The sequence below is a fragment of the Ochotona curzoniae genome, unplaced genomic scaffold, assembly GCF_017591425.1.
Source record: "Ochotona curzoniae isolate NIBS_2020 unplaced genomic scaffold, NIBS_Ocur_1.0 contig_4514, whole genome shotgun sequence".
Taxonomy (NCBI): domain Eukaryota; kingdom Metazoa; phylum Chordata; class Mammalia; order Lagomorpha; family Ochotonidae; genus Ochotona; species Ochotona curzoniae.
This window is the reverse complement of record NW_024466312.1, coordinates 1,090,099-1,108,980: the sequence shown is the minus strand read 5'-3', so window position 1 is coordinate 1,108,980 and position 18,882 is coordinate 1,090,099. Positions and strand designations below refer to the sequence as shown.

At 40.7% G+C, this 18,882-nt stretch overlaps 1 protein-coding gene across 1 annotated transcript in view; it reads right to left on the bottom strand.

The window, feature by feature from the left end:
* SPAG16 (sperm associated antigen 16) overlaps positions 1 to 18,882 on the bottom strand; it is an 832,484-nt gene that overhangs the window by 797,438 nt on the left and 16,164 nt on the right. The window contains exon 4 of the mRNA XM_040986437.1: positions 1,748 to 2,033. Coding sequence (XP_040842371.1) covers positions 1,748 to 2,033 — 286 coding nt within the window. The remainder of the gene's footprint in view (positions 1 to 1,747; positions 2,034 to 18,882) is intronic.

Sequence of the window (18,882 nt, the reverse complement as noted above, 5' to 3'; positions counted from 1 at the left end):
GGAGGATTTGGTCATAAGTAGGAGAAGTGCAGGACAAATGCAGCTGATTAGATATGAAGAAAAAGGATATGTGCAAAGTAGAGCACATCAGACGCCTGATTCCTCTGTCCAGACCATAATGCATTTATCCACAAAACAGCAGCTCAATTAAACCGCCTGACGAGTAAAGACTATGATACTGAGAAAGTTCACTTCAGCAACCATCATAACTGCCGTAAGAAATAATGTCAAATAACATTAGAGAAGAGAGTCCAGAGATACAGGGATAATTGCTGCTCACCAGCAATTCTCAAATTTCATTTCAACTAGGAGGTAAAGCTTCTCCCTAAGTACTGAATATAGCACAACTGGCTGTTTAAATGTTTAATTTCTCAAGGCGCTCACTACCCTCCCCATATAACACACTTCAGCAGTCAGTCAACAAGACAGACAGAAGGAAAACAAAGGAGCTAATTCACAATGGCATAATTAAATCCGGTAGAAGTTTGGGCTGTTTACACTTATAAATGTTGCTTATTTGAAGCAGACTTTGTGAGTCATGTGCAAATGGCCACCTGTTGGCAGCGGTGACTCAGGAATGGCCCTGCAGATGAAGGTAACCTTACTGAACATGTTCCTTACTGAACATGCGTTATGCTGGAGCCTTCCCGGCTAAGAAGGAGTAACAGAGGGACAGAGCCAACCGAGGGCCACACAGTTTAAAAGCTCGTTTTATAACACTGAAGCACCCCTCTACTTCACTACAATTTCAAACTATTGAAATTTATTCTGTGAAAGTCATTTTGCATCCAATAAAATGCTACATATTGTCGATTTTTTTTCAACCAGTTCATTAACTGAGCCAGAGTCAGATAAGGTGACTGGCTTGCCAAAGCTCACAGAATGAGGCAGGACTGGATTACAAGCTGGGGGATAGAAGGGGATGACTGTGACTGAACAAAAAAGAAAAGAATGCGGTGTCTGCTTGACGTCTTCAGCAGAAGCGAGGTGACTGTCTGCCTTTTAGCTGCCTGCAGGAGGAGTAAGATGCTATTTTTTTTTAATGTATTTAACTTGTATTTCCAGTACAACTGATGTGTATACTTCCAGAAGGGTAAAAGCCAGACTGGAGTTCTAAATCTCCATAACAAGAATCAGGAAACATAATTATTCGCATAGGGTTATCCAATTTTTTTGTCTATTCCTCTCGTTATAAACTTGTCATTACTATGAATTTTTTCCCTCTACCACCTGTAAGCCTTGTCAACCCACCAAATTATGTGGTTTCTCCGGAGGGAAGAACAATTATTATTACTATATTACAAAACTTGAACAAATCCTTGGACAACTGGACCGTGGACAGGATCACAAGCTGGGTACTCGGAACTTCAGCTAATGGGACTTCAAACAGCAGAAATGCTTCCCTCATCTTCTAACCTTCCCCTTGATGGAATTAACTGAGTTATTCGTTTATTTATTAAACTTCGGGGCTTATTTAGGAAAACCATAGAGTAATTTAAAGGAGGGTCGAATGAATTTGTTTTGCCGCCTTAACATAAAAGGTAACCTCCCACCCAAAATGTCTTGAGCTGTTAGTTACGGAGTACGGGGTCCTGCAAGGTCTTTCCATCCTTCTAACTAGTCCAGAGTTACCCACGCTTGTAAAGAGGGAAACAGCAGGTGTCTGCCCCAGGGACCGCGGCGTCCGTCCGTGCTGTGTCCCCACTGGACACCTGGCTCAGTCACCACCGGCAGGCCCCGCGCCTACGGAAGGATACGCTCCAGGTAGTAAGCGTTCTCGGCGGGGGTCAAACCCACGCCCAAGGCTTCATCAAGGCCCTGCAAACTGGACGTGGGCATCTCCTCAGGAGCCGCCATGGGCGCCTCGCCTGCGCCCCTGGTCGCGGCCATCTCCGGGGCAACCTCTAGACGCTTCCCGACGGCCTCAGACAACTCTCGCGAGATCTCAGCTTCTTCCTCTTCCCCTCCCTCTGGGCGGGCCCCTGCGCGAGGCGTTTCCTTGGTTACCGGGACAACATGGTTGCCTGGTAACCCTGAGAGGCGATAGCTCCCGGAGTTGAAGGCAAGTAGGAATCAGCAATTTGGATCCCATCTCCTCTCCCCAGCAGCGCGGATTTCTTCCACTTTAAATCTGTAGTTCCATTCTCACTTCGTTTTCTTCCCTACGTGGCCTTTCTCTAGGTTCTTACGTGCCCACTGCCGGTCCTCAGAGGTTGGCAGAGAAAACTGCTAGACAAAAGGAAAATACTCGGTGTCTGGGTGAAAAGCAAAAAAGAAGAAAAGAAATTTACTAGAGATAGTAAATGAGAGACTGATACAGTGGCTGCTTGCGCACGTAAAACAATGAAAAAGTGGTAACCGCCATCCGTCCTTTCCTGGCCATCCTTCCTTAACACTTTAACCTGCACGTCTGCTTTGCCTGGTTTGGGAAAGTATTCGTAACGCTCATTCTTGTCACGGTCCAATCATTTCCACAAAAACTCATGGCCTGTATGATGTGTAATTGACCATAGTCCATTCCCCAGTCATAGTATAGCAGATTCCTCGGGTCTGTGCTGTAAAGGTGTCAAAAGCATCTGCAAGACGCTTCCGTGCAATTTTTTCTTCATTCTACACTTTTTGATGCTAGAGAATGATTGTTTAATTGCTATCATTTGTTATTTAAAGACAGTAACAATTACTTAAGGACATGATTGAGAGCTTGGGTTTTGGAGCCAAACACTAAGGATTCAGACTACCTGTGAAACCGTGGGCTGTTCAGGCTAAAGCCCCTGGATGTCAGGGTGCAAGATAATCAACCCTCAGAGAACAACAGAGTCTCGCCAGTAATGCAAGCAGCAAACAGAGTTTATTGCTGGGGTCAGACCACACTTGGGGCACGCAGGCCACCCAAAGCGGGGCGGTCAGACCTGGAACTAGACCAAGACAGAAGCTTATATAGGCCCTTTTGGGCTGGGAAATACATCAAAAGCAACAACCTTAGACATGTTAATTTTTATGGACTTGAGGCCAGGGAGCCTGTTCTGTTCCCTTACCCATTATCTTTATGGCTCATCCCATTCTCACACCCTTCTTATCTTCCTCCTGTTCCTGGGTCAGGAGAAGAATTGCGCCCATGCGCCCATCCCCCCCCCGCCCCCCTCCCCCCCCCCCCCCCCCCCCCCCGCACCTGAGTTCACAGAGTTGCAAGGCAGCAAAGAACAGATTTATCGCTAAAGCGGAATCCTCCCAAAGTCCAGGCGCCCCCTGGCCTAGTAAAAGTAGCAGCTATTTCAGCCCAAAGGAATCTCACACTGTCCAACGTTCCGTTCTAGCATTCTAATGTACTAGAATTCTAACATAGCATTTTATTATTCTAACATTTACCTACACTCTAACAGGGCGAACTATGTAATGGCGTTAGTCCTCAATGTCCTTGTTTATAAAATGGAGATAATATCATATTATATATTATTTACATCCCGTGTTTGATTTTGTTCTTTTCAACAGCCAAAGGTCCCAATTATACTAAGAGATGCAAGTATCACTCCTGATTTTATTTTTATGTGAACCTGCCCTAAATGCAAGGAAAAATTACAGGGAGATAAAAATACAAGAGAACTCTAAAATTCGGGGGATAGCTGCTTTTATACAGTCTGCTCTGTTTCAGAAGCAGGCATTATCTCGTCCTTCGAGGCTTAGTTGCACAAATCCAGCTCTGAGCAGCAGCCTGCGTTAGGCGAGGTCAGCACCGTGTATTTGCAGCATGCTAGGAAGACAGCCAGGAGTTTGAGTGATCCTTGCAGGAGGACTTCTCAGAACAATTAGTATTGGCTTTTCAATAGCTTACCTCTTCTTAATTCTGCGTCGAAGCTTCTGGACTGGCTCTTGTGGGCGACTCTCTGAACCCTAGGTTCCAGATGCCTGAAACGGAGCTGTGACTGTAGACTGTGGCGTAAAAAGTACATGCTGATTTGGACACGCACATGCCGTAGCTGAGCGCCTTGGTTTGAGTACCAGCTCTTTTCCTGATCCCAGCCCCTTGCTGATGAACACTCTGTGGAGGTAACAGGTGAGTCCCTGCTGGGTAATCTAGATTGGATTTATGGCTCCTTAGCTTACACCCGACCTAGCTCAGCTGTTGTGGATATTTGAGGGCTGAACCTAAAAATGGTTAGTAGATTTGCCTTTCCAATAAAAGTAAAAACAAAACAAACAAAAATCCCCTAAGAGGCTAGCATTGTGGCACTGCTGACTATCCTGCCATCCCATATCAAAGTGCCACCTTCCTCATGCTCCCATGAGGGCACTGGAAGATGACTCAAGTTAATTACTCCCTGCCATCTATGTGGGAGATGCAGATGCACTTCTGAGATCCTGGATGAGCCTGCCCATTGCGAGCCTTTGCAGAGTGAGCTGGCACATGAAATATTCTCTTTCTCACTCCCTCACTCACTTGCTTGCTCCCTCTCCCTGTAATAATATCATTTACATAATGAGTTTTTTTTAAACAGAGTTCATTCAGCTTCTAATACAGACCCACACATTTCTTTGCTGTGCCAGCTGAGAAGCCCTAGATGCAATGAGGACTCCAAGCACCAACGTCTCCTACGGGTGGCAGAGACCCAAGATCTCGAGCCTTCCCGGAGCATTAGCAGGGTGCTGGATCAAAAGAAGAGCTGGGCTTCAAGCAAGCACTCAGCTGTGGGATGCCAGTTGCTCAACCCAGTGCACCAGTAAGCCCCCTGTCCGTTAGTTCATTTCTCTCATATACAGTAAATTTTAAAGTAAATCAAGGGGAAAGATACCCATTTCACTCATAAATAATAAATGATAAAATAATCACAGATCATTGAAACTATAACAGTATAACATTTTTAAGCATATTTAAACAGAGAGAGAAAAATTTCACAAAACGGTGTCTGTAACAATACTGATATAAACAGGCATTTCTTTGCTTTTAAAATGTTCGCCCCCACATATCAGGGGAACATGTCATATTCGTCTGTGTCAAGATTGTCTCACTCAACATGATGTCTTCCAATTGTGCACATTTTCCTGCAAATTATACAATTTCATTCTTTTATAGTGGGATAATGCTCTGTTTTGCATACATACCACATTTTCTTGAACCATTCATCTGAAGATACACACTTATTTTATTCCAAATTTGGGACATTGTGAGCAGTACTGTTACAAACGTGGTATCTCTTTGATACGATGTGTTCACGTGTTTGGGATATATACACAGAAGTAGGAGTGTTGGTCCTATGGCAAGTTTATTTCTAGTTTTTAAAGAAGTCGGTTTCTCACACTGGTTGCGCTAATTACCCTTCCCACTGAAGTCCTCATTCTTCCAGGCATTTGCTGTTCTCCGTGCTTCCGGTCTCAGTCATTCTGACGGCGGTGAGAGGATGTGTCACTACAGTTTTGATTTGATTTCCTTGATGGCTGGTGATGTTCAGCATGTTCCCATATTTGCTGGTCATTTATATTTTTTCTTAGAACTGTCTGTTGTCCTGGACCTTTATCATCTCAACTTTGATTTATCTGAGTTTTCCTCTTTTTGGCTTTGTTAGTCTGGGTAGAGGTTTACATATTTTGCTTATCTTCTCAAAGAAAAAAAACCCACAACATTTTATTTATTCATCTTTTGCCTGAAGATTTATTTATTTTTATTGAAAAGTCAGATATACAAAGATGGGGAGAGACAGAGAGGAGGATCTTCTGTTGGCTGATTCACTCGCCAAGTGGCCAGAACAGTCAGAGTCAATCCAACCCGAAGCCAGGAACCAGGACGGGAGCCTCCTCCGGGTCTCCCACAGGGGCGCAAGGTCGCGAGGGCTTGGGCCATCCCCGACTGCTTTCCCAGGCCAAAAGCAGGGAGCTGGATGGCAAGCAGGCTGCTAGGATTAGAACCAGCATCCATAGGGTCCCAGGCGCGAGCAAGGCGAGGACTTCAGCCACTAGGCTACTGCGCCAGGTCCTGTTCATATTTTGTACTAGTTTCATTTTCATTTATTTCTGCACTGTTCCTTATTATTTCTCACATCCTGTTGTTTTGGGTGTTTGGTTTCTTATTTTTCTGAGTCATTGAGGCGCATCATTAAGTATTTCATTTGAGGCATTTCTCTTTTTAATGTAAGCACTTAATGCTGTTATAAACTTCCCTCTCAATATTGTTCTTGTTGTATCACACAGGATTTGATACACTGTGTTTTCATTTTCATTTATTTCAAAGAAGTTTTTTATTTCCTTTGTAATTTCTTCAATGACTCATTGATAGCTTAATAACATGTTGTTTAACTTCCAAGTATTTATGAGCGTTCTATTGTTCTTTGTGTTCATTCCGGGTTTATTCCTTGGATACATGGTATGATTTTAATCTTCCTAAATTTACTCAGACACAAGCTATGATTCAAAATTGTGAAACTTACTGAGAATTCATTTTTGTCCTAATATGCGTCTATCCTAGATAACGTTTCATGTACTGATGAGAACAATGGGTGGAGTTTTTTTAATTTTTATTTAATTTTATTTTTTAGCTGTTAGGTAAAATGTTCTGTAAATGTCTCTTAGATCCATCTACTTGATAGTATATTTCAAGTCTAATGTATCTTTTTTGACATTCTGACTGGATTATCCATCTATTGATGAGAATGCGGTGTAGCAGTAACCCGGTATCACTGTAATGGAGTTTATCTCTCTGTTTAGACCTAATAGTATTTGCTGTAAGTATCCTGGTGGTTGGGTTTTTATCTTGGATACATATATGTTTATGATTGGTATGTCTGCTTGCTAAACTGAATTTTTTATCAAAATATAATCAAATATAATGTCCTTTTATTTCTCCCTTTGCCATTTTTTTAAATTTAAACTCAGTTTCATTTCCTAACAGAGTTCATTTTTAACATTCATGTGCCTGGAATATTATTTTCCAGCCCTTCACTTTCAGCCTATTTGCACTTTGTGGGGTGAGTTTCTTGTAGACAGCACATACAGAAATCATTTTTGTTTTTATTCATTCAGCCAACCTAATAGGTTTGGCTGGGAAATTTAATCTTACATCCAAGGCGTACATGGCTTGCTGCTTGCGCGTGGGTGCGAGGTGAGCCCAGGAATATAGCTTCTAAAAACTTTCTTTTGTATTAATCAATGTCAGTGTGTACACAGGCAACACATTGGTGTAGCCAGCTACATTTTATAGAATAGAAGTATGGCTGTGAGATGAATGTGGGTTGCTTATGTATGTCTCTTTGGTCCACAATGGATTCTTTGTCATTTAAAATTGCAAATGAAGTAGCTAATGTGTGGGCTCTGTAGAGAATTATTATTATTTTTATATTATTTAAAGACATACATATTTTGCTCTTAAAATATTTTTGAAGGTATCTGTCATATATCACAGTATTGTGAGCTTAAAACTTTATTGATCACCCCGACACACACATCTTAATATAAACATACCCTGTGTACACCTGAAAGTGCTTTTAACTTCATACAGATGAAAGAAATTCAGTTTGTTTTCAAACGTAAGAAAGAATGAGAGGGCCCGGCGCCATGGCGCAGTGGTTAAGGTCCTCACCTTGCACGCCCCAGGATCTCATATGGGCGCCGGTTCTATCCCGGCAGCCCTGCTTCCCTTCCAGCTCCCTGCCTGTGGCCTGGGAAAGCAGTCGAGGACAGCCCAAAACTTTGGGACCCTACACCCACGTGGGAGACCTGGAAAAGGCTCCTGGCTTCGGACCGGCATAGTATCAGCCCGTTGCGCTCACTTGGGGAGTGAATCATCGGACGGAAGATCTTCCTCTCTGTCTCTCCCCTCTGTATATCCGCCTTTCCAATAAAAAAATAATAAAAATAAATCTTTAAAAAAAAAAAAAAGAATGAGAGACTGTACAGAAGTCCAGGGTATCCATTGCCCAACTTCTTATCAGTGGAGAGAGAAAAAAAAAAACCAAGTGGAAAGAGAGAGCAATGACAACATTGAGAGCAAAGTCAGCAGAGCTGTGTGGAGTCCAGGTTAGAGGTCACAGTTTAAAAAGTGGGCAGATATCAGATTCGAAGAACATTTTGACAATTACAGGCGTGAACATATTTAGCGAACATACATCTAGCGCCCATTTCAGGCAGTAAGGACTGGTAGTGGTATACAGGCTGCTCAGCGTGCAACAGGCTGTGCAGCCTTCTTAATAACAGAGCCTTCATCTGGGTATTACAGCTTTCTCCTCCTTCTTAGTGCTCATGTTGTATCTGAAGCATCAGAACATGTTTATATAAATGATTTGATAATGCATGATTGATGATACTACTTCTTGGCCTGTCTGTCCACAATTATCCAGCTTTGGGGACACAGAGGGCATGGATGGAAAGCAAAAGAGAACAAGGAAAGCAAAGAATAAGAAGAAATGCAAACCTTCCCGCTGTGGCCCGGATCTCAATGCTCACTTCTTCTGGGATGACAGCCATCAAGTCTGATCGATTTTTCTTTCTTTTCTATTTTTTTGAAAGAATAAATTATACATGCAGGAAGCTGCATAGGAGGCAAGGCAGCTGGCATTAAAATTGGTGCCCACATGGGATCCTGGCGTGTGCAGGGCAAGGACTATAACCATTAGGCTCCGTCACAGGCCTAAAAACTCCAATCTTTCCTACTTTAACAGAAACCCATGCAAATTGACATGCTGATAATATTCCCTATAATAATTATTACGTTTGCAGCAGAATATTATTTGCAAATTATTTAATAGCTCCAATATCCAGATTAATTTTACTGATGTCAGTGCACTCATTACTTTTTCAGATGTATACATTTTGTAAGTCAATTCTTTAGAAAGCATTTTTAACTTTACACAGAAGCATATGAAACATGAAAATAAATACAAAATATTCAGATGTATGAATTAAGCCATCAGGGATATTAGAAAAAGGAACATTGTCTTCAGAGATGGATGAAGTGGAAATTAACTGTTAAAGGATTAAAGAAATGTTAATAAATTCACCAGAAAATACAATGGCTTTTGTAGTGTAAAGTTGCTTTTTGAGCAAATGCATATTCTATTTTCTAAGAATGTTTAATTCATGAATACTGACTCTTTCATAAGATTGTTCACAATTTTGGCTTTTGAGAATAGAAAACGATCTGAAAATGTTTCTGTAAATGTGTCTTTCCCATGGATGTACTGCTGTAGAGACCATTGAGCTAAACGTCCTCACATTAGTACCATTCGACTTGGTTGAATGCAGACACAGGAAGGAATCTACTTCTCAGAGTATTGAATTAAGCACAAAAGAGTCATAAAGCAAGAAGCAATTTTATGACCTTGGTGAGCTTTCCAAAGCTAAGAATAAGAACGATGGTAAGTAACAGTTGCTGAGTGTTGTATCTGGAATATTCCATTTGAGCTCGCAGCAATCCTTTGAGGATGTGGTAAGGAAACTCAGATGCTTATTTAGCATCTTATTTAGACGGTGCTGACTAAAAGGAACATTCTACACCTGTGCTATGCAATTGTTTCTGGCACTAAGGATTAGCCTAGTGGTGAGGCTCATGATGATCTGCCTCATTCACTCCATCCCAGGACCAGCTTACCTCCCACTATGGATTTCTAAACAGATTCATAAAATTCTCTCCCTTTGGAGTTAACATGTAAGGGAAGGGAGTCCTACCAAATCAGTGTGTGCTAAGTTCTAAATATCTGTAGAGGTTAGAGAGAAGTGATGCACGTTCCACACCCTCTCTTCCCCCAAACCCACCATAAATTCACTCTTTTCTTCATTAGAAACACATACACAGGCCCAGCGGTGTGGCCTAGCAGCTAAAGTCCTCACCTTGAACGCGCCAGGATCCCATATGGGAGCCAGTTCTAATCCCGGCAGCTCCACTTTCCATCCAACTCCCTGCTTGTGGCCTGGGAAAGCAGCCGAGGACAGAGCAAAGCCTTGGGCTCCTGGCTTTGGATTGGTATAGCAATGGTCATTGTGGTCACTTGGGGAGTGAATCATCGGATGGAAGATCTTCCTCTCTGTTTCTCTTCCTCTCTATATATCTGACTTTCCAATAAAAATAAAATAAATCTTTAAACCATGCACACACACATGCACACACACACACACACACACGATTCCCATCTCGGGTATGCCTTTTAAGAGGTATTCTGCTGTAATAGCTGTGAAGTATGCTAGTGGCTGTACAAAGGAAAATGATGCACATGCTTGTATAACATTGTACTTTCAAAATGGTGCGTTTCAGACATTGATCTCTGACAACAGAGCGAAATTGCACTTTTTTTACACTGGCTATGAGTATATACCACTCCTCCATATGGATATATCATAATCCATTCAAACAGCCTTTAAGCCATTTTTTTCTGGCAAAAACAAAACACTACATTTTGCCGATAACCGAAATGTGTGATAGTAAGAAAAATTCTAATTTCCTATTACAGAAATTTCCTGTTGCCTGGGGTTTCCTGGAGCTGGGCATTGCCAGATCTCTGACATATACTGAGGATCTTCCTGGCTCTTACCTGCTGCCCTCACCCTCTTTCCTATTATCTTGAGTGTGGTTTCTGAATGACCTTCACAAGAAGCCTTCATCCTGAGGTCTGACTCTATAGAGGGTGAGCAAATAATTCCTGAGCAATTCTTTATAGCACAATATCTCTTCTGAGATAAGTGTTAGAGAAGTGATACAAAATCTAAAGCATCACACACATAGAAATTGTCATTAAAAATTAAACAAATCCAGCACAAGTTAGTCAAAATACAGTGTGATGCTAAGAAGACAGGATTTCACACACACACACACACACACACACACACACACACACACGTCATGAGTCTTTTTTGTCAAAACTGCCTGGGTTCAAATTCCAATCTTGTAATTTACAAGATGTATACTTGCATAACTTAGTGATTAATGTAAATCTGGGTATTTTTTAATACAAAATAGGAATAATAATCCCTAAATCATAGGGTTGACAGAAATACATTCTGAGGTACCACGAACTTTCAGGTCTGGCAAGGGTTAAGCTACGTTGCCTGTCCTTTGAGTATCTGTTTGAATATTCTATTATCTTTAAGCTAAGGACAAAAATGCAATAGTAAGAACTTTAAACTTTGTAACCACGATGCAGACACAGGAACAGTTGGAAGTGGGCTGAGTGCTCTGGAGGAAACACAGGAATTGCTGACCCAGCTGTCTTACGGACTTTGGGGCATTCCCTTTTGGGCATTCCTTGAGAAAAAAGATTTTTTCCTAAGAATTGAAGGTGCACTCGTGCCCTTGATGTTACTTCAGGCTCTGACTAACCAGGCTGCTAAAGTCCCCACAGCAGGATTCAGTGGGGCTGCCTTACTTTCTTCTTACTCTCATTTAGAGCTTATTCATCTTGTTTAATTGAAATTTTAATCCTGTTCCTAAATCTCTCTCTCTTTCTCTCTCTCCCTCTCTTTCACATAGCTGCCAGCTACTGTTTTACCCTTTGATTCTAGGAGTCTATTATAAAAACGTACGGTGAGTGGAATCTTGCAGTTTTTGACTTTCTGTGTCTGGCTTAGTTCATTCTGCATAATATCCCCAAACTCACCTAATATTCAGTCCAATATTTCAGAATTCTCTCTAGGAGGGCTGAACAGCATTCCATAACACACATTTTTTTAATGAATTCATCTGTCTTATCTGTCAGTGAATGAAAGTCAGTTTGCACATCCTGGCTATGTAAATAGTGCAATGAACATGAAAGCACAGAACACTTGCCAGGGAAGACCCTGACTCTCACTCTTCTGGATACACACCCAGCAGCAGGATCTCTGAATCGTCCAATAGCTTTAGTTTTTAGGAAACTTCTGATTTGGCACCATTTTACATTTCTTCCTCTCTTTTTTTAGATTTATTTATTTTTATTGAAAGGCAGATACATAGAGAAGAGGAGAGACAGAGAGAAAGATCTTCCATCCATTGATTCACTCACCAAGTGCTCGCAATGGCCAGAGCTGAGCTGATCCGAAACGAGGAGCCTGGAGCCTCCTCCAGGTCTCCCACGCGGGTGCAAGAACCCAAAACTTTGGGCCAATTTTAATTGCCTTCCCAAGCCACAAGCAGGGAGCTAGATGGGAAGCTGGGCCATCCGGATTAGAACTGGCACCCATATGTGATCCTGGTGCATGCTAGGCGAGAACTTTAGCCACTAGGCTACTACTGCGCCAGGCCCCACCATTTTACATTTCTACTAAAAGTACAGAGTATTTCTAGTTTTACCATATTTTTCATAGCACTTCTCTAGTTATGACAGTAATCATCCTGACATGTATGACGTAATATTCTGCTATGATTTTTACTTACATATCCCTATTGCCTCAAAAAGGTTGGACATTTTTTATCTTTCAAGCTCGTGGTTCCTTTTTCTGTGAGGTTATTAGGTGGATTTGTATGTTTTATTGCCATTTCTGCACAGCAAAGGGAACAGTTAACAAAGTAAAGAAGCAATCAGCAGAAAAAGACAAAATATTTCCAAACAATGTTTCTTTCTTTTTCTAATTATTTTTTATTGGAATAGCAGCTTTACAGAGAAGGAGAGGGAAATCTTCCATCTGCTGGTTGACTTACAGTGGCCGCGATGGCCAAAGCTGAGTCCATCAGAAGTCAGGAGCCGAGAGCCAGGAGCTTCTTTCTGGTTTCCCACGTGTGGGGGGCAGGGTCCCAAAGCTTTGGGCCATTCTCTGCTGCTTTCCCAGGACACAATCAGGGAGCTGGATGGGAAGTGGAACAGTCAGAACATGAATCAGCGCCCATATGGGATCCCGGCCGGTGTTTTCAAGGCAAGGATTTAGCCACTGGCTCCACAAACTGTGTAATAAAGGATTAACATCCAGAACATACAAGAAACTCAAAAAAACTTAACAAAAAACTAAAACAGTCCAGTTGAAAAATGGGCAAAGAACACAAATAAGCATTTTTTTCAAAGGATTGAATTCAAATGGCCACGAGACCCATGAGAAAGATGAGGATCGTGAGCCATTAAGAAGCTGCAAACAAAAACCGCTCTGAAGTATCACATATCTGCACGTAGAATTCCTGTTCTCCAAAAATCAAAACAGAGCAGATGCCGGCGACGTCATACAGAAACGCCTACTCTCGTGTCCTATTGGTGGGAATACAAAATGGTACAACTCTTTGCAGACAACACTACGGAAGAAAACTAAAAATGGATAACCCTATGACCCAGCTATCTCATCCGGAGATAAACACAAAAGAAAAGAAAGCAGGATATGAAAGAGATGCCTGGGCTCCCATGTGCATAGGCAATCAATTTGCAGTAATAAAGATATGGAAGCAACCTAGACATGCATCAACTCATTATTCACCATCATATGGAAACTTCTAATAAAATGTTTATCATTTAGGGTCTTCTAATTAGTTGGTGTTTTAAATGTTTAAAAGAATCAAGTGTGACAGATTTCAATGTTAATAGAGAATTCAGACCCTGCCTCTCATAGAAAATAGAAAAACATTACATTTTTACAGGTTTTCATGCTGTTAGACTTCACAGATGCTCTTTTTACAGTAACAAAGAATTGCACATTTTAAAAAGGTTGTAGGATTTTCAACTTTAATAAACAGAAATCGCAGCTATATGTATACCAGCAGAGTGCTTTTTGCGGCATTCTTTGGAATCATAATGAGACTGAGAAAATGTGATAAAGAACTAAATGTATCTTCGCAAAATCTCATATCTGAGCCAAATGTTATATCACTGAATGTTAGCTTGTCATTAATCATATATTAAGTTGCATTGTTTCATGGTCTTTATCACAGTTACAATATGTGCATTGTGTATTGTCTGGCGTGGATCAACGGATATAACTAAAGGCAGAGACGAAAAGCCAGCAGAAACTATACATGGCTACTACACAGAATGCTTCGGTGTGAGACTCTCATTCTAATCTTTACAGGAAGCCACTGAAGAATTCAGAAAAAGCAAGTAAAGAAGTCAGCCACAGGAGATCTTAACATTTATGAAGCTGCGATTTATCCTTTTAATTAAAATATACAAGTGCACATAAAGATGTTCATGTATACGTGATCATGTGTATGTATATGTTTTCTTAGGGTGATGCAGTGGCTCAATTGACAAATCCTCTGCTGCAAGTGCGGGCATCCCATGTAAGGCGCCAGTTTGTGCAACAGCTGCTCCACTTCCAGTCTCACTCTCTTGCTTATGGCCTGGGAAAGCAGCGGAGGATGGCCCAAAGCCTTGAGCAGCTGCATGGCAGAGCCGGAAGAGGCTCCTGGCTTTGGATAGCTTCAGCTCAGGAACTATGGCCATTTGGGGAGGGAACCAGCAGACGGAGGATTTTTCTGTCTCTCCAAGGTTAGACATTTTGAAAATATGTACATCTTCTACATATTTCCCAATGCTCATAAGCGGTCCACAGTGGCCTCTGGGGAAAACTCATTTTCTTGATTTTCTTGCTGAGTGTCATATTGCAAGGCTTCTCAGGTTCCTGACTTTTTTTTTCTTCTTTTTTTTTTTTTTTTGGCTTCTCTTAGCACTTCTGTAACTAAGCAGATCAGGCGGACCACACCTTGACATCATACCACAATTTAACTATCTACCTGTGACGCTTTGCTCTCAGCGGAAGAAATATTTACTTATTTTATTCATCTGGTGAGGAAAAACATTCGTTTCCCTATTGTCAATTGAGGTTATGCTCTCTTTTATGTCTTTAAGATTTCCAGTCATGATTAATATTTCTCCAGCTCTTGTAATTAGACAATATTTTCCTTTATATGCTTGCAGATTTCTTACTTTTATTTCTGTACTTACATCGTTAATTCATCTGGTATATTTTTGTAAAGACATAAAACAGATTTCATTTTTGCTTCTCAGATGAGTAGCCAATAGGAGAATCTTATGAAAAGCAATTTTTTCTTTCTCACTGAATATACCATTGTAAATACGAAAATCTCACGGGGTTGAGATATTTGTCTATAAAATATTTGTTCTTTTCATGTATTTGTTTCTATATCAATGTCATGTTAATTTGAGTTTAGTGGGTTTTTTGGTTTCAGTGTTCCATATTTGAAAAGTCATTCTTCAGTCCTTTTGCATGACCTCCTAGCTTATTTCAGGAGATAATAAACTTTACTTAATGAGTGCCCTCTCTTCATAAATGCACTTTGGAATTCTGGCTGAAACTGAGTTTATTTATTAATTTTGAAATAACTAACAACAAAAATGTTGTTTTTCTATACAATGAATTTGATCCTACCATTTATTCCACTTCATTTAATGTATCCCAATAGGATTTTACATTTATCAGATGTTTAAGTTTAAAATATACAACATAATTAAAACCTTGTTATATGTACTTTGCTGAGATTATCAGATGTTTAATTTTGTATTATCAGACATTTAAATTTAAAATACCCAAAATAATGTAATTGTTGCGATAAGTGATGCTTGCACTTGAGAAAATGTTTGCAATTTCCATTGACTGAGTACTTTGATTTATCTCTCTGTCCTGTGAAACATCTATATCATTTCGTTTCATTTGACTCACATTTCGTAGTAACTGAATTGCGGCTGGAGTGGTGACATAGCTATACCAGCATCCCATGTGGTCATTGACTCATATCCCAGCTGCTCCACTTCTGAGTCAGCTTGCTAACAACGCCCTGGGAAATCAACAGAAGAAAGCCCAAAGTTTAGGTGCCCATCACCGACATGGAAGAACTGGGAGCAGCTGTTGGCTTCCTGCTTTGGCCTGGCCTGGCAGGGGCCATTACGGCTGTCTGAAGAATGAGCCATTGGGTGAAAAACACTTCTCTAGCAGGCTCTCTGTGCTCTCCCTCTCCCTCCTCCCTCTGTGTCACTGTGACTTTTAAATATATAAATTCTATTAACAAACAAACAAAACAACATAATGATTGAATTTAGCCAGTGTCCACTGAAAATTGTTCTCAGGAAAACACCTGTTTAGATTTTTTTTCTGTTGTAGCATGATTCTGATTGGTATTTCTGTATTGACTGCTTCCTCTTGATATATTGCAATATAATACACCAAATGCCTCGCTACGAAGCATGGTTCGTTTACAGTAAAGGATCAGGCGAGTTGAGATCCTAGCTAAGTGTGACAAGTTCACATCTCCTTTTCTTCCTGCAGAACCTTATCAGCCTTATTCCTTCCTCCCTCTTGCCTTTCCTGATATTTAAGTTTCTGACTTTGAAACTCCACATATGACTTTCTTGGCCTTTAGGAGGAAAACCCAGAGTCAAAAATGTAATAATGTTTAATTCAGTGAATATTTATTGATTTCCATGTGCAATGCTCAGTGCTACACATTGGTGACAGAAGAGAACTTGAAGATAAAATCATATAATTCCATGGATGCTTCTAATAGATTATTCTAATCTGAAAAATTACTCAAAAATTAATATTTAGTAACTATCATTATCCTACAATTCAAAAAATGTTACTGAAGTGATTAAAAAGCAAAAAAAATTCAATCTCTAGGTTAAGTATAAAATAAATATGGGCCCAGTGCAGTAGCCTAGTAGATAAAGTCCTCACCTTGCACATGCTGAGATCTCATAGGGGCACTGGTTCATGTCTTGGCCGTCCCACTTCCCATCCAGCATTGGGACCCTGCATCCATGTGGGAGACCTGGAAGAAGCTTCTGGCTCCTGGCTTCAGATAAGCTCAGCTCCGATTATTGTGGCCACGTAGGGAATAAACCAGCAGACAGAAGACATTTCTCTCTGTATCTCCCTCTCTCTGTAAATCTGTCTTTCCAAGAAAAATAAATAAACAAAAAATAAATGAATGAATGGATCTTTTAAAAGGAACAAAATAAATACATAAATACAAACAAGAAGGAAAAACTTCAACAAATTAGAAAATTGAGTTCTGTAGAACTGTATGAAGCAATGTAGAATACACTTTGAAATAAACATCCATTCTTCGTTCAGGGAGTTCCCTAAGTGTAGTAACCCAGCACTAACTGGCAACAGCTAATGGATGTATGTTTAGAAACGCAAGTCCCTGGATCCAATGCAGACCTACTCTCCCAAGATCTCTGGGGCGAAGCCATCGGCTGTGTTTGAAAGCAAAATCATCTTGCCCAGTGATCTTGACGGGCACTGTCCTATCATGCCTTTGTTACTAATTTTCCAACATTATGCTGAGGATGTGTGTGGGTACTAAGCATATGAAAGTATGACTTATAAATAGATTTTTTGGTATAATGCTTTCTTCAAGGTACGAATATTACTGTAGTTGTCTCTGGCAAATCATGAAGTCATTTTAGTGGTTATTAATATGTGCAAGCTGTCTAGTGAGCAAGCTTTGATCTACAGATAATACAGTCCAGCATTTTTTTTTATTTCCTGAATACTAAAGTGTTCCCCTTCAGATAACTATGCCCATGTGACTTTAATGATCACACATAAGGGGTCAGATGACATTACCTACAAAGCAACACAATGATATTAATTGCATGCCCAAAAATATGTTTCACATTGCTCTAAGGAATATTTGAGGAATATTTGTAAAGAGAAAAATAGCAATGAGTAGTGTCAGAAAAGTTCATTCCAATAGTCTTACATCACACTTTCTAAATAATTGAATACTTGAGTAACGCGTAAGAAGACAACCCTATTTTGGCAACCGAAATGACATACATAAGTGCATTGGGAGTAGTTTAATGGAATTCAGGTAGGTGAATTTGCAGATGTAGTAGATAAAAAATGATACATACCTAGGGTTAAAAATACATCCTACAAATAGATAGGATACTGTAGTTGGAACTCTCCTTCCAAATTCAAGGTGGAATTTAATTGCCCTTTTGGACATGTCAAGGGCCTCTTAGTAGAGCTCTCATGGATGAATGAAGGCATCATTGCAGATTTAAGTTAGTCAGCCCAGAAGCAGACTCCTGATCAAAGTCTAGATTCACCCCGTCTCCTTTTCCTTCCTCCCCTTCCCACCCTCATCTTTCCTCTTCTTCTTAGACTCACTCAAACGTCTACTATTGTACAGTAGCATAAAAGCCATTGCCAGATACAGTACAATGTTTCTTTATTTTAAAAAAATATTTTAGTTGAAAGGCAGATTTTTATAGAGAGACAAGAAGAGACAGAGAGGTCATCCTTCTGCTGGTTCACTCCCCAAGTGGCAGCAATGGCCAGAGCTGAGCTGATCTGGACCTGAGAGCTAGGAGCTTCTTCTCAGTCTCCCTTGTGTGTGCTGGAGCCCAAGTCCTTGGAGCATTCTCCACTGCTTCCCCAGTGGATTGGAAATGGAACAGCCAGGACACAAACTGCTGCCATTAAGGGATGCTGGTGCTTACAGGTGGAGGATTAGCCTACTACACCATGACACTGACCCCTGGCACAATGTCCTTGAACTCTCCAGCCTCCAGAGCCATGAACCAAATAAATCTATCCTGGCTATATTTTATATCTGTGGGATCCTGCTTTATCAACAGAAAATGGTCTTGTCTATTAGGACTGATTTGTACATAAAACTGTTATAAGCATATACACCTCTTCATAAACCCATAAGCTTCAACATCACCTGGCAGGTGAAGTGGGACAAAGTTGGTTGGACATCTTTTTGAACTTGTGTTTGATGTGTCTTTGAGGCAAAATATACAAGAAATTAAATAAAAGCCCTAGGGCAGGTAGAGAAGATCTGTGACAGGCCTAACACACAGTCATAAATAGTCTAAGTTCCGGAGCAATCATTCACTAGCATGATGGGCCCTGGAAGTTACTTAACCCTGTGGGACTCATGTGACATCCATAAAATCGGATTATAAAAGTGGTGTGTTGAACTGTAGCAAAGTTTCCAGAATGTTGCAGGAGCTCTGTACTACCTACATATTATTAATTACG